The sequence below is a fragment of the Polypterus senegalus genome, chromosome 2 (genome assembly GCF_016835505.1).
Source record: "Polypterus senegalus isolate Bchr_013 chromosome 2, ASM1683550v1, whole genome shotgun sequence".
NCBI lineage: Eukaryota > Metazoa > Chordata > Cladistia > Polypteriformes > Polypteridae > Polypterus > Polypterus senegalus.
The window spans coordinates 162,447,148-162,463,725 of NC_053155.1; the positions used below are offsets into that span (position 1 = coordinate 162,447,148).

At 38.3% G+C, this 16,578-nt stretch overlaps 1 protein-coding gene across 5 annotated transcripts in view; it reads left to right on the forward strand.

Moving 5' to 3' along the window:
- The window catches only part of LOC120523519 (T-lymphoma invasion and metastasis-inducing protein 1-like), a 495,064-nt gene extending 478,926 nt beyond the window's left edge, over nucleotides 1-16,138 (forward strand). For all 5 annotated transcript variants that reach the window (XM_039744911.1, XM_039744910.1, XM_039744912.1 and 2 more), the window contains 2 exons: nucleotides 9,626-9,798; nucleotides 14,638-16,138. In XM_039744911.1, the coding sequence (XP_039600845.1) occupies nucleotides 9,626-9,798; nucleotides 14,638-15,107 (643 nt within the window). In that variant the 3' untranslated portion in view covers nucleotides 15,108-16,138. The remainder of the gene's footprint in view (nucleotides 1-9,625; nucleotides 9,799-14,637) is intronic.
- The last annotated feature ends 440 nt before the right edge of the window (nucleotides 16,139-16,578 follow it).

Genomic DNA, 16,578 nt, shown 5'->3' on the forward strand with positions numbered 1-16,578 from the left:
CTGCCTTAAGTCAAAGTGAGCACTTTTAATTTTTTTCATCCGCCCCCTGAGCTATAGCCCAGACAAGTGCAAACATGGGACCCCTTTTCTACACCACGCAAAATAATATTAAGGCATTCACACTTTCTTTTGCGTATCGATTATCAGGTCCTCAGCTCGGATTATGAACACACGCATACGAGTGGAGGACTCACAGTGCCATCACAGCCGATTAATGGCGGGGCGTCTCACCAGTCTACACAAGACCCACGCGACTGTCCCAAAAGCGATCATAGCGTCAGCGAACACATCTCTCTATACTATATAAAAGAAAAGGCAACTTTCCTTTCTTTACACCTTTTTCCTTTTATCCCAAACCAAAGCCTTTCTCTCTTAACACGGCAGAGGACACAAAATAATTTTCTTTAATTGCGGTAAGGCACATTACCAGAGGCACAAATTTGAGCGTTCACATAGAAAATGTAATTTCTATACCACAGCCGTCGTGTAGCGCCTTTCAAAAGGGATCTACTACCGAGAGATGATCCATATACATTTTAGCTGCTGTTAGTTACTTACCTGTTTGTTACACAGTCTTTAAAATGTAGTTTACCACAACCACTCCAGTAGTGCTCAATGTACCTGTACTTCTTAAAGCGTTAATGTTTTACTGTTTAATAACTTATAGACTATATTTCATTATTTTTCCCTTGCACTCAGTGACCAAAGCTATACATACACATATAGACACATACAAACATACACACAAGTATATGTATGTGTATATATATATGTATATATATATATATATATATATATATATATATATATATATATATATATATACACACATATATCTATATTATATATACACACACACACACACACACACACACATACATACATACATACATACATACATACATACATACATACATACATATAATATGTAGATATGAAGATATATATATATATATATATATATATATATATATATATATATATATATATATATATATATATATATGTATATATGTATGTATATATGTATACAGTGGGAGCCACGTCAAACGGCCGCCTGGAGCATGACAGGTCCATGACAGGACCATGCACGATCCGTGCGCGGAATGTGATCCCAGCGATGACGCGTTAACGATGCCCCGCCCCATAAACGCCCCCATGCGCTTTCTAAAAAGATGGTTGCAATGCTGTATAATCCCGCCAGATGGAGCATTGACTGCTTCAGTTAACTGCAGTGTCCAGGAAGCCCTATACCGTATCTTTAATATACTGTATAGGCAGTTCTTGTATTGTCAATATAGTTTCATAAATAGATGACGTGGTAAAAAACAACAACAAACCGATTAATAAAACAGATTTGTTAAATCACTCAATACACAACCCATGATAATTATGCTATTTATTATTAAATAATGAATTAATAAAACTAGTTAGTAAAATATTTTTATTCTAGACTATAAGTGAAGAAAAAATAAAGCAAGTTACAGTAGGCGGTTGATACGACAGCTTGCGTGGTGCAATGCTAAGAACTGCTGATTTCCAATCCGTGCTGTATAAAATCATCACATTCAAGTATTAACAATTCCACACACCCTTCCTACATTCACGACATGTGTACTTGTTGCAGTGTACACATCTCTCTGTGCTATGGTTCCTATTACACTGAATGAGCACCTGACATTGTACTTTCTTCCCTATATAAATCACATTCGAGTATAGCACGTCTCCAAATAAATCACATTCGAGTATAGCGTCTCCAAATAAATCACATTCAAGCTATAGCGTCTCCAAATAAATCCCATTTGAGTTATAGCGCGTTTTTATATGAAAACAGCATTGTCAGATTGGGGGGGGTCGTGAACGCGACTGAGAGAATGGAACTGAATTTAAAAAAAAAAAGCTAACCTTTACAATTATCATGCATTTACATATTGGTTTTCAAACAATATTGCATTATTATATAGGAGCTTCCCTGTCTGCCTATCATATAGTGCCTTTCCTTCCTACCTATCTATATATCTATCCCCTTAGCTGTTTTTTATATATCTATTATACAGTGCCTTCCCTGTTTATTTATATATCTAGTGCCTTCTCTGCCTGTCTGTCTGTCTGATTGCATATAGCGCTGAACTCACTGCTCTGTACTATTCTGTCCTCTGCATGTCCTGGAGTATAAAAGAAACAGCACCATACAGCAACATGTGCGAACTGGCAAGATCGGGGAAAAAACACGCGGTCACTGATTACAAACCACAAGATGAATGAAAGAGACAATATATGTAAAAACATCATCGCACTAATGCAATATTATTTGAAAGCGAATAGCGTCAGATCGGGTTTGAATATGCCCGATCTGGCGCTGTTCGCTTTCAAATAATATTGCATGTACTGTGCGTTGAAACTGCTTCACTGAATAAGATGACTCCTTCTGTAACAGCATCAGCGTGTATTCAAACCCGATCTGACGCTGTTCGTTTTCAAATAATATTGCATGTACTTAACTATTTTAGAATAAAAACATACATTTGATTTCAGTCAGTCTGTAAGAGCCAGTGTACATTACGGAAGCGTATTAGGGCCACGGTGAAAAAAAAAATACGGACACAGTGAAGAAAAAAATCTAAATGTCGAGATTAAAGTCAACATGTTGACTTTATTCTCGACATTTCCACTTTATTGTCGCCAATTATGTTGAGATTAAAGTCGACATTTCCACTTTATTCTAATAGTTTATTTTGTCAGTAGAATGTCGCAAACTAAACTAAATCTTAAAATGAATGTTTAATTTACTAGATTTTCTCAAACCCGTCATTAATTAATGTAGCACATTAAATGCTTTATATTAAGTGTTCCCGACCCAGTTAAGTTGTGTTTACACGGATTACTGTAGAAACGGAACACACGTGAAATCGTGTATTCCAAATAATGATCTATTATTTCCACTCTAAAACTCCACTTCACTCCCAGATAATCAATCAAGGCATGAGCTGGGAGAAGTTTGTGCACGTTTTAAGTCGTTGGGGGGATGGAATAGCCGACTCGGAACCAGTGGTGCGCTGTCAGATCCGGAAATCTCTGCATGACAGTCTCGTGCACCTTCAATTTGGCTTTGCCGTTTGTCCCACTCCAGTTCAATGTAACCCATGGGTCTCAATCACAAAATCAGCCAACACTGTAAACAGATGACACAACAAATTATATACTCTGAAACGTTCATTTGAACATTTAAAAATACAGTATATACAAAAACATAAATATAAAACAATCAACTATTATTGTTAAAGTCAGTCTGCTGTTCAGGATCAAGTTTACGGGCTTCGTTTAACGTTGAAGCACTAACGCCAAAGTGCCACCGTGTGTGTGTGTGTGCGCTCCGGCATTCGTCAGGTTTGTCTGAGCTGGCTTTAACACAAACACATTTGCGTGCCAGCAGGACGAAAAAACATTTTAGCACCATCTAACAGTCAGTAATAAGGAGAAGTCAGTACATTCTCCGTTGAGATTTCTCACATTCCACTCCTCCTAAGTTTGTCTTTTAATGAAGTTCTAAGAAAACTAAGAAAAATATTTTGGGTCACTTAAGCACGAAATAGCACGGACGCAAATGATCAAGATTTTAATTGTTGTTGTCATTTTCTCAAACATGATTTTCCAACTTGGCGTTTATAAAGATTTAGACAGACTGAATTTAAGAATGCACCCCTAGTAACCTAAAAAAACACACACACACCGAAGAGCAAAGCGGAGCTGCGCATTCACACCTCAGACCGTCTTTTGTCTTGTAAATGAGGTATCCTAATTCACCTTCCAATCCCCACCAGCACACACACTCTTTGTCTGTACTGTACACTGTTGCTGTTTGTTAGGGCACTTGGTTATACAGAGTACTTTAATGTATAAAACACTTACTTCCTGGTTTGTTTTATTTTAAATATAGCTTATTACCTTATTCAGCAAAATAAACAATGTTATCTTTGTGTTAATTATTAACGTATTGATGTCTTTTAATTAAGGACAAAAATAGACCATGCGCTTGTGTTTAGGACTGCTGAACAGCTGTGTTCATAGGTTTAATCAACGATTTACAAGACAACAGTTAAAGCATTTGTGGATGAGAGGTGTGTGTGTGTGTGCGCTCCTGCATTTCTCCGTTGGCTTTAACACAAACACATTTGCAGACAGGTCTAAAGAACCCTCCCCGCCAAAAAACACACACAGAGCAATTAGCACCATGTCATAGTCAGGATTCTCCACTGAGGTTTCTCACTTCTAAGTTTGTGTTTGCTCTTTTGATGGAGTTCTTAAAACCCAAAAATTATTTATACTGAGAAAAATTATTATGGGTCACATAATCACAAACACAAACTAGCACAGATACATATGATCAAGTGTTTAACTATTGTTTTCATTTGTTTCTATGACCAGTAATAATATTAATAATAATTATTATTGTTAGCCCAACTCTTTGACTATTTAAAACAAAGCGTCTCCCATTTTTGCCCATTTACTGTAAGTAGTTGGTTCAAGTAAATGTTTTTTAAATACCCAAACAATCCCCAACAATTAAAACACACACGACTTTAGAAATAAAATGTATTCTTCCAAAACTAGTCAATCGCTTCTTAAAACCGTTCTCACCTCTCCGCCAGTGTCTTTTGTTAATCTAAATGTGCTGATAAAAGAAAAGCTGCAAGTAGCCGGCTATTCCATCCCCCGAACGACTTAGAACGTGCACAAACTTCTCCCAGCTCATGCCTTGATTGATTATCTGGGAGTGAAGTGGAGTTTTAGAGTGGAAATAATAGATCATTATTTGGAATACACGCTTTTCACGTGTGTTCCGTTTCTACAGTAATCCGTGTAAACACATTTTAAAACAGAAACGTTTTCATATTGTAGTAGTAAATGACAAAATGTAAGCATAAACTATATAATGTATGAAGCCTGAAGTCCAAATATCAAACACTTTCACAAAAGGAACAAATATAACAGAACAAGTATGCTTTTATTCAAAAATATAACTGCAGAAAAAAACCGCCTTAACATGCGACATTGACACTTGTTTATGTGACTGCCTCCGTAAGCGCAATTGAATCAGCTCCGACTGGGTCAGAAGATCGTGAGTTCGATCCTGCACCACTTTGTTTTGAGAAGTAAACTGCTCTTAGTCTTACTATTTTAGAATAAAAACATGCATTTGATTTCAGTGTGTAACAGTGTAATTTATGATACTTGTAAAGGTTAGTTTTTTTATTCACTTTTCATTCTCTCAGTCGTGTTCAGGATCCTTCCTACCCCCCCATCTGAGAATGCTGTTTTCACATAAAGATGCGCTGTAGCTCTGCAGCGTACTTGTGACTGCATTCTCGTACCAATGCTTGTGAACTGAAGTGCCTGCATGCAGTTTTCGTGGCATTACACGTCTATTTTTTTGAGCATGCCCATGTCGCTCAAACACAGGAACATATGTTGGTGTACAAGAATAAAAACAAGTGCACTTTTATTCTAGACTATAAGTGAAGAAAAAATAAAGCAAGTTACAGTAGGCGGTTGATACGACAGCTTGCGTGGTGCAATGCTAAGAATTGCTGATTTCCGATCCGTGCTGTATAAAATCATCACATTCAAATATTAACAATTCCCACACACCCTTCCTACATTCACGACATGTGTACTTGTTGCAGTGTACACATCTCTCTGTGCTATGGTTCCTATTACACTGAATGAGCACCTGACATTGTACTTTCTTCCCTGTTTAAATAACATTCGAGTATAGCGTCTCCAAATAAATCACATTCGAGTATAGCGTCTCCAAATAAATCACATTTGAGTTATAGCGCGTCTCCAAATAAATCACATTCGAGCTATAGCGCGTCTCCAAATAAATCACATTTGAGTTATAGCGTCTTTATGTGAAAACAGCATTGTCAGATTGGGGGGGGGGGCGATGGGTCGTGAACACGACTGAGAGAATGGAACTGAATTTAAAAAAAGCTAACCTTTACAATTATCATGCATTTACACTGGCTCTTACATTTGATTTCAGTCAGTCTGTATGTTTTTATTCTAAAATAGTTAAGTACATGCAATATTAGCGTCAGATCGGGTTTGAATACACGCTGTTACAGAAGGAGTCAGCTTATTCAGTGCAGCACTTTCAACGCACAGTACATGCATATTATTTGAAAGCGAACAGCGTCAGATCGGGCATATTCAAACCCGATCTGACGCTATTCGCTTTCAAATAATACTGCATTACTGCAATGATGTTTTCACATATATTATTGTCTCTTTCATTCATCTTGCGGTTTGTAATCAGTGACCGTGTTTTTCCCGATCTTGCCAGTTCGCACATGTTGCTGTATGGTGCTGTTTCTTTTGTACTCCAGGACATGCAGAGGACAGAATAGTACAGAGCAGTAAGTTCAGCGCTATATGCAATCAGACAGACAGACAGGCAGAGAAGGCAATAGATATATAAATAAACAGGGAAGGCACTGTATAATAAGATATATAAAAAACAGCTAAGGGGATAGATATATAGATAGGTAGGAAGGAAAGGCACTATATGATAGGCAGACATGGAAGCTCCTATATAATAATATAATATAATATAATGTTGTAATTATAATAATAAAATATAATGTTAAAATCACGTGATTGCAACTCAGCGCAGCTAAATTGCTGGTGTGTGTTAACGTGTTCTTGAGAACAAAGCGCCATCTAGTGGTGGAACCAGGTAAATGAATAAATAGGGCATGAATGGGCGTGTTTACTGTGAAATCTTGACACGCCTTCTGTCAGTAGAGGGAGGGGGGGATCACGGCGTGCATAGGGCAGCCGTACGCTATTCGCACGCCATTCGCACGGTCGCGGCTATTTGACGTGGCTCCATCTGTGTATATGTATGTGTGTGTGTGTGTGTATGTGTGTGTGTATATATATATATGACAGCAGCAATCCAAGCTGTGAGAAAACAGTAAAAAGGAGGCGTGTCAGGCGTGGTGGTACATTTTCTGACGCAGCTACGAAAACAACTTCGTGACGCTGCCACCAAATACACAAAACAATTACTTTGACAATCATATTACATTATTTTTAAAATGTTTCCTTTTCTTTTCATAACTTCTTTAACACATGACATCGCTCGAAGCTGGTATTTTGCTATATATATATATATATATATATATCTCACAGCGACACTCATAACAGTGACAAAACAATTACATTGACAATCATGTTAGGTTATTTTCAAAATGTTTCCTTTTCTTTCTCTTTCCTTCTTTAACACACTACTTCTCACTGCCAAGTGGGGTATTTTGCTATATATATATATATATATATAGAGATAGATAGATAGATATGAGAACAACACTCATATCAATGACAAAACAATTACATTAACAATCATGTTATTTTTAAAATTTTTCCTTTTCTTTTTCGTACCTTCTTTAAAACACTACTTCTCTGCTGCTAAGCTCGGGTATTCTGCTAGTATATATATATATATATATATATATATATATATATATATATATATATATATATATATATATATATATAAACTGCTCAAAAAAATTAAAGGAACACTTTGAAAACACATCAGATCTCAATGGGAAAAAGAAATCCTCCTGGATATCTATACTGTTAGAGACTGGGTAATGTGTTAGGAACGAAAGGATGACACATCATTTGATGGAAATAAAAATGATCAACCTACAGAGCCCTGAATTCAAAGACGCCCCAAAGATCAGAGTGAAAAAATTATGTGGCAGGCTAGTCCATTTTGCCAAAATTTAATTGCAGCAACTCAAAATTGTACGCAGCACTTTGTATGGCCCCTGTGTTCGTGTATACATGCCTGACAACATCGGTGCATGCTTCTAATGAGATGACAGATGGTGTTGTGGGGATCTCCTCCCAGATCTGGACCAGGGCATCACTGAGCTCCTGGACAGTCTGAGGTGCAACCTGGTGGCATTGGATGGACCAAAACATAATGTCCCAGAGGTGTTCTATTGGATTTAGGTCAGGAAAGTGTGGTGGCAAGTCAATGGTATCAATTCCTTCATCCTCCTGGAACTGCCTGCATACTCTCACCACATGAGGCCAGGAATTGTCGTGCACCAGGAGCCACTGTACCAGCATAGGGTCTGACAATGGGTCCAAGGATTTCATCCTGATACCTAATGGCAGCCAAGGTGCCTTTGTCAAGCCTGTAGCGGTCTGTGTGACCCTCCATGGATATGCCTCCCCAGACAATCATTAACCCACCACCAAACTGTTCATGCTGAATGATGTTACAGGCAGCATAATGTTCTCCATGGCTTCTCCAGACCCTTTCACTTCTGTCACGTGCTCAGGTGAACCTGCTCATCTGTAAAAAGCACAGGGCACCAGTGGTGCATCTGCCAATTCTGGTATTCTATGGCGAATGCCAATCGAGCTGCATGCTGCTGGGCAGTGAGCTCAGGGCCCATTAGAGGACATGGGGCCCTTGGGTCACCCTCATGAAGTCTTTCTGGTTGTTTGGTCAGAGACATTCACACCAGTGGCCTGCTGGAGGTCATTTTGTAGGGCTCTGGCAGTGCTCATCCTGTTCCTCCTTGCCCAAAGGAGCAGATACTGGTCCTGCTGATGGTTTATGGACCTTCTATGGCCCTCTCCAGCTCTCCTAGAGTAACTGCTTGTCTCCTAGAATCTCCTCCATGCCCTTGAGACTGTGCAGGGAGACACAGCAAACCTTCTGGCAATGACATGTATTGATGTGCCATCCTGGAGAAGTTGGACTACCTGTGCAACCTCTGTAGGGTCCAGGTATCGCCTCAAGCTACCAGTAGTGACACTGACTGTAGCCAAATGCAAAACTAGTGAAGAAACAGTCAGAAAAGATGAGGAGGGAAAATGTCAGTGGCCTCCACCTGTTAAACCATTCCTGTTTTGGGGTCATCTCATTGTTGCCCCTCTAGTGCATCTGTTGTTAATTTCATTAACACCACAGCAGCTGAAACTGATTAACAACCCCTCTGCTACTTAACTGACCAGATTAATATCCCATAAGTTTCATTGACTTTATGCTATACTCTGATTAAAAAGTGTTCCTTTAATTCTTTTTAGCAGTATATATATATATGTGTATTTTATATATATGTATGTATATGTGTATATGTATGTATGTATATGTGTTTATATATATATATATATATATATATATATATATATATATATATATATGTATGTGTGTGTATGTATGTGTGTCTGTGTGTGTGTGTATGTATGTGTGTATGTATGTGTGTCTGTGTGTGTGTGTATGTATGTGTGTCTGTGTCTGTGTGTGTGTGTGTGTGTATGTAAGTTACAGCCAGAATCAGAGCGGTGAGCAGCAACATCTGTGATGGTTTTAAAGGAACAGTCATATTGCCATTAGTTTCTAGCATGCACATAAGCCTATTCTCTTTGGTTGACTGTGAAGCAAAGTTTTGTTTATCAAGCATGAGACTTAAAGTATATTTTAGGAAAAGCCAAAAGTCTTGAGCTGACATTGTGTTGAATAGCGGCTTTCTAAGCCAAGGACTTGGGTAATGCCTATTTGTTTTATGTTTTAATATGCTTTTTTATGTTGCAGCTCCCCAGAAAGTAAAAAAGAATTTTTAAAGACTATCCAGTGTATTATAAGGGATAAGCAAAGAAGACAGCTTCTGAAAACTGAAAGTTTACCACTAAATCAGCAATATATACCTTTTGGAGGGAAGCGTCTATGTGCTTTAAAAGGTGCAAGGCCTGTAATGAATAGAGCAGGTAAGTATTAGACTACATAAAATAAGAGAGTCTTTAGCATTTTTTTAAGATTAGTCAGTTTTACTTGTTAGTGGTTTTTTTTTTCCCAGCAAGTTTGCTTCCTTTCTGTTTTGCAATAATGAGGTAACATTTGTAAAGTTTTACTTTTTGTATGTTTTCATGGTGGCAACTTTTCCATATACACAGTATGTGTGTGTTTGTATATGTGTAAGTGTGTGTTGGTAATTTTCTTTTTTCTCTCAATATGATCATTTTATTCCACTTTTTGTGGTGAGAATTTTAGTGGCAATATGCTGAGCTTGACTGACCAGGCCTCCCTACCCCCATAATCTTTCTTCAGCATCTTCAGGGGAATTCCTGGATGTTGCCAGTAAATCAAGAGAGAATACCCTCCAGTATGATTTTGATCTGCCATTCTGCCTTCTGCCTTGGCCTCATGCACTTACTGTAGGTCCCCAGAGTCATTCTAGCTACATATCCAGACCATCTCAGCTGGCTCCTCTTGATCCAGATAAGCAGTAGAAGTTATTCTATGAAGTTCTACCATATTTCTTCATATAGTCTTCTTAGGTTGGATAAATAAGGAACTAAAAAGAAGATACAAATGAAAAAAACAGCTGTACAAACAAGACTAGTAGCTCTAGCACTAACCACAGGGCATATGAGATCAACAGTTAAAAATGGTATTAGGAAAGCTAAAAGACAGTTTTGGAGAAAAATATTGCAGTAAAGGAAAATATGGCCCAAATGGATTCATTCTGTATTTCAGCAGTAAACGAAGGGTCAAGAAGTAGGTGAAGAGTATTAGCAGTTGTGAATGTGAACTACAATATCCAGACAGCGAAACAGCAAATGCTTTGAACTTGTACTTTTGTTGATATTTACATTTGTGAAGAAGCTGATAACCTACCTGAGGTAAAAGAGAACTAAGGAGATACTTAACGAGCTGCAATTACATAGGATGGAATTTAACAAATCACCAGGACCTGTATCCTTGAGTGCTTAAACAAGTTTGTGAGTACATACAGTATATAAATCCTTGGCACACTTCTTTCTCTACACACTGGAGAAATTCCTACACACTGGAGGCTGGCAGATATTAATTATCCCATTATATAAAAAAGGGTGATTAGTCTAATCCAAGTAGGTATAATGCTTGTAAGCTTAACATACATCACAGGTAATTAAATGGCAGTGATTATTAAGGAAAAGATTGAGCAACACATGTCGGGAACACGACTATTAGAAAAATTGAAAATTTAGGTTTCAGGCAAGCAAGGCCTAAAATGCTGGAATTATATGAGGAAACAACAAAAGCATACAGTTGTGCTTTAAAGTTTGTGAGCCCTTTAGAATGTTCTATATTTCTGCATAAATATAAGCTGAAACATCATCAGATTTTCACTGAGACTTCACTTAGAAGTCCTAAAAGTAGATACAGAGAAACCAGTTAAACAAATGAGACAAAAATATTATACTTGGTCATTTTATTTATTAAGTAAAATGATCGAATATTACATATTTGTGAGTGGCAAAAATATGTGAACCTTTGCTTTCAGTATCTGGTGTGACCCCCCTTTGCAGCAATAACTGCAACTAAACGTTTCAGGTAACATTTGATAATTCCTGCACACCAGCTTGGAGGAATTTTAGCCTATTCCTCCTTAAAGAACAGCTCCAACTCTGGGATGTTGGTGGATTTGTAGCAACCGCAAGGAAAACGCACGCGATTCCTACACTTCATAACCCAAAGGGAAGTGGATGATAAAAGGAGGTTAAAGCATCATTACCATATTCGGTCCTCGGCCCCTGTTGGCCCCTATGCACATCCTTATATAACTGGGAAAAAAAAATCTCACGCAAAGGAAAGTGGGAATGAAAATATATTAACATTTACTATTTACATTTACGTGCCCGGTGCCTGAGTGCTCATCAGTGAATCCCTTTCCCAGACGCCCTCCCCAGCGCCCAAATCCGAATCCCCGGTTCGACGTAGACAATAAACAAAAGAAAATAATAATAATAATAAAAAATAATGTTCTCCGAAATGTCAAAAAAGAAAAATGTACTTAATCCACCTATAAGGAAAATAAATCCTGCAGTTCAGTTCCTTCGGTGGAAACGGCTTCTCCTCGGACTATCACGAAGGAAATGCAAATTCCGAATCCGACTCACCAGACGGGAGCAACCTGGCCTCTTCTCGGGGATTCGTCACCGGATTATTTCTTCGGGGTGGCCACCCACAAATAGCAGACGTCCCTGGGTGAAGAAAGATCTAGAATGATCCTTTAAGCGTGGATAGTCACTCCTTGCCTTCAGCCTTTTCCTTCCTTCTTGATTCTTTTTTTTTCTCCTTCCTTGATCCGCCATTCCCCTTAAATAGGAAAATTTTCCCGCCGAAACATCCTTGCCCCTCTCGGTTGTTATGGCAACCTCACGCCGGCAACAGGCAGCTGGAATACTTACCGGGCGGGGTCCTCCCAGACTGAAACGTCACCAAAGGTGCCTGAGGGCTATTTACAAGCACCCTTCCAGCCAACCTAATAAAGTGACAAACAGTCCAGGAGGCCAACCCGACTGTCAAGTTATGTAGCTTTGCTACAGATTTCCTCACATTAGCTGCTCGCTTCAGGTCCTTCCACAACATTTCGATTGGATTAAGGTCAGGAATTTGACTTGGCCATTCCAAAACATTAACTTTATTCTTCTTTAACCATTCTTTGGTAAAACTACTTGTGTGCTTAGGGTCGTTGTCTTGCTACATGACCCACCTTCTCTTGAGGTTCAGTTCATGGACAGATGTCCTGACATTTTCCTTTAGAATTCTCTGATATAATTCAGAATTCATTGTTCCATCAATGTAGGCAAGCCATCCTGGCCCAGATGCAGCAAAACGGGTCCAAACCATGATACTACCGCCACCATGTTTCACAGATGGGATAAGGTTCTTATGCTGGAATGCAGTGCAGTTTCCTTTTACCAAACATAACACTTTTCATTTAAACTAAAAAGTTCTATTTTGGTCTCATCCGTCCACAAAGCATTCTTCCAATAGCCTTCTGGTTTGTCCACGTGATCTTTAGCAAACTGCAGACGAGCAGTAATGTTTTTTTTTTGGAGAGCAGTGGCTTTCTCCTTGCATCCTTGCCATGCACACCATTGTTGTTCAGTGTTTTCCTGATGGTGGACTCATGAAGCCAATGCGAGAGAGGCCTTCAGTTGCTTAGAAGTTACCCTGGGGTCCTTTGTGACCTCGCCGACTATTACACGCCTTGCTCTTGGAGTGATCTTTGTTGGTCGACCACTCCTGGGGAGGGTAACGATGGTCTTGAATTTCCTCCATTAGTACACAATCTGTCTGACTGTGGATTGGTGGAGTCCAAACTCTTTAGAGATGGTTTTGTAACCTTTTCCAGCCTGATGAGCATCAACAACTCTTTTTCTGAGGTCCTCAGAAATCCCCTTTGTTCGTTCTATGATACACTTCCACAGACGTGTTGTGAAGAGCAGACTTTGATAGATCCCTGTTCTTTAAATAACACAGGGTGCCCACTCACACCTGATTGTCATCCCATTGATTGAAAATGCCTGACTCGAATTTCACTTTCAAACTAACTGCTAATCCTAGAGGTTCACATGTTTTTGCCACTTACAAATATGTAATATTCGATCATTTTCCTTATTAAATAAAGGACCAAGTATAATAATTTTGTCTCATTTGTTTAACTAGTTTCTCTTTATCCACTTTTAGGACTTCAGTGAAAATTTCAGATTTAACACAAATGTTAGTTTTTCTTCACACAAAGAACCAGTGACACATGGAATAAATTGCCAAGTAGCGTGGTGGAAAGTAGGATTTTAGGTACCTTGAGATCTCAACTTGATGTTCTTTTGGACAACGAAAGTGAAGGACAAGTTTGTTGGGCAGAATGGCCTGTTCTTGTCACAATTTTCCTAATGTTCTAAAAGTCCTTCAGCAAATACTGAGAAGAGTTAGTTTTCCACACCTTTCCAATGGAAAAAAGCATTTATTTGTAATTTTCAACAGCAGATGCTGTTTATGTGGGCAATGCGTGCAGAGGACAGCAATCCATTACCTCCCAGAACTTAAGCGCACATCCTCTCTGATAGGCTATTAAATTAGACCTAGAGAGAATTAAACCTGTTTCACCTGAAGTAAAGGATACTGCGTGGGGACCTAATCCAGGTCTTTAGAATTCTCAAAGGCATTGATAAAGATCCATCCAAATTCTTTTGATTAAATGGAAGATGATTTACTTAAGGGCAACTGTAACAGTGTCAATGGTCATGAAGTTTTGCTACTTGCTTACAAATGTTTTTGCTGTAGCAGGTAAAAAGTAAGGCACTCAGGATTATTTAAGAGCACTGTTCATTTCAGTGTGTTTGGTGTGATGTGGCCTACATAAGCTGATGATACACACAGAAATTTTTCTGAAACTTGGTAAAACCTTTTCCTGAGACTTTTAATATAATTTAACAGACGACAAAAAAATAGCATTTTGTAGTCACAAGTGACTACATGTGGCATAAGTCTTTATAGAAGTAATCAAAGTATAAGTAAAGATGGCTCAGCATAATTAAAGCCCTGGCAGACACTGAACGTTTTCTTGTTGTCAATGTTATTTCAGATACATGTACTAAATTACTGTTTGTTAAATTCTGAAACTGTGCACAGCTTCCCACTGTGTCACAGCAAGGTGCAAGATTTTTTTTTTCCTGTACAGTATAGGTACAGAGAGGTAGATCATTGAAATATTATGCTTTCATTGCATTACATGTTAAATTACTGATCATTACACTTTTTTCTTTATTTGCTAGTTTCTGCTCCAACTAGGACGCTTGGGAAAAGGAAGATAACAAGAAATCGGTACACAATTGATGTAGACATAGCATTTGGAAGCAGTACTACTGAAGTATCACCAGAGCAGCCTCCAAAGCAACAGACCGTACTGGGTGGGGACACTGACCAGTGGGTGGAGGAACAGTTTGATCTTGATCGGTACGAGGACCAGGATGAGGTCAAGGAGACTGATATTCTAAGTGATGATGAGGAGCATGGTTGCTGTTCAAAGGCATTCTCGGTAGACCTTCAGGATCTGGCGAACATTGACAGCACTGAGGAGGATACACTGAAGACCAAGGCCAGCAATTTGCAAGCACTGAAAATGTCTCATTTGAAGAAGCAGTCTGCTGTTACTGAGTTACTGAGTGAAACAGAAAGCAGTGCTGAAGAGGTGATCTGGGTAAAAAGAGAAGATTTTGTACCAACTCCAAATAGTAATGTATAAGACTGTTATCATAAAGATATCCATTTTTTCTATATGCCTGCGTGGACTTGTTTTTCATGTCAATCTGGGCAGCTATAGCCACTTTAATACATTGGTGCCAAGTAATATTCTTGAGAGATTAAAGGTAAATATGTTTATTATGAAAATGTTTCAGAATATTCCTAATACGTTGGGTTATTTATTACTTTGACTTCAGGGTTTAAAAGTGAATTGTGAGGTGTTTGTAACTGCGGTATACTGGCAATGTTGCATTTTCTGTCCGTTAAGCTACTCTTTGCAGTAAAAACAATTTTAAATTTGAATATGTATTCATTTATCATGTATCTCAATGTTGGAGAGCTTTCTTTGGATTAGTGACAACTTTTAAGAATTGTTTAAAGAAAATGTTGAAATCAAATGGGTGTCTTCTGTACAATTCAGTTTTCTTGGAAAGCGCACAAAATGACACCTACATGTCATTCCTGCAGCACCACTTGGCAGTATACAGTAAACAGTTATGTGGCAAAGCTTGGTAGGTCAATCACAAACATGTCTTAGTTAATTCAAAAGGTTATCTTTTAGACATTAGTCTGATACTCATGTAATGAAATATTGTGCTGTTAATAGGTTTTTGAAGTCCTCTGTTGGTGTGCACATCTTGTTGACCAGCATTATTCTTTGTGGTTGGTACTGCTGCTACTTCTGATATCTCCTGTTCCATCCCCCAGTTGCCTTTCTTGTATGCCACATGAACCTGCTATTTTTATGAATTTAATAGTTTGTTTTTTTTTTTAAATACACTTGTAGTTGTCTTACCCCAAGATGTGAGTAAAAGAACACTTGATATTGTGAGGCCATATGTTGGATGAAACTTTTCTCACATGTTGTCATGACAGACTGTGCATAAAGTCATTCTGTAATGCACATGTAAAAGCGTTCCTCTAATATATTTTTTTTACTGAAAGAAAGTATATTTTTATGTTTTAACAAGTACTGTTCTAAAAAGTTGTATATGCTTGTCAAGAAATGCAATAAAAAATTGTACGAAGTCTGATCTGCATTCCTGCATTTCTCCAATATGAGCAAAGGCAGCATTTTGATAAAGGCTACTGTGCTTAACAAAATTCAGTCTGATCATCCTCATCATCGTAGCACTTCATTTCAAACATGCAAAAACATGAGTGACATCCAGAAAAAATATTCACACAAACTGGACAGGCTCTCTTGCTGTCCTTCCCGATAAAAGTGGCACTCCAAACTCCTTAACTTCCTAAGGCTTGTGCTAAACCCAACTTGTGATCAAATCTGCACTATCCATTTCAATTTAAGAGGGTTACAAGACTTATGGGTGGTTGCTGCAATTCAGTTCATTTGGATTTAGCTGAATTTTCCAGTGTTGACCTTGTGTGCACATTTGCAGATATTTTTTGACAGTCCATTTGCTTCTGTTTTGGGCTTTCAGTCCCAACCACCATTACTGTGTAACATTAGG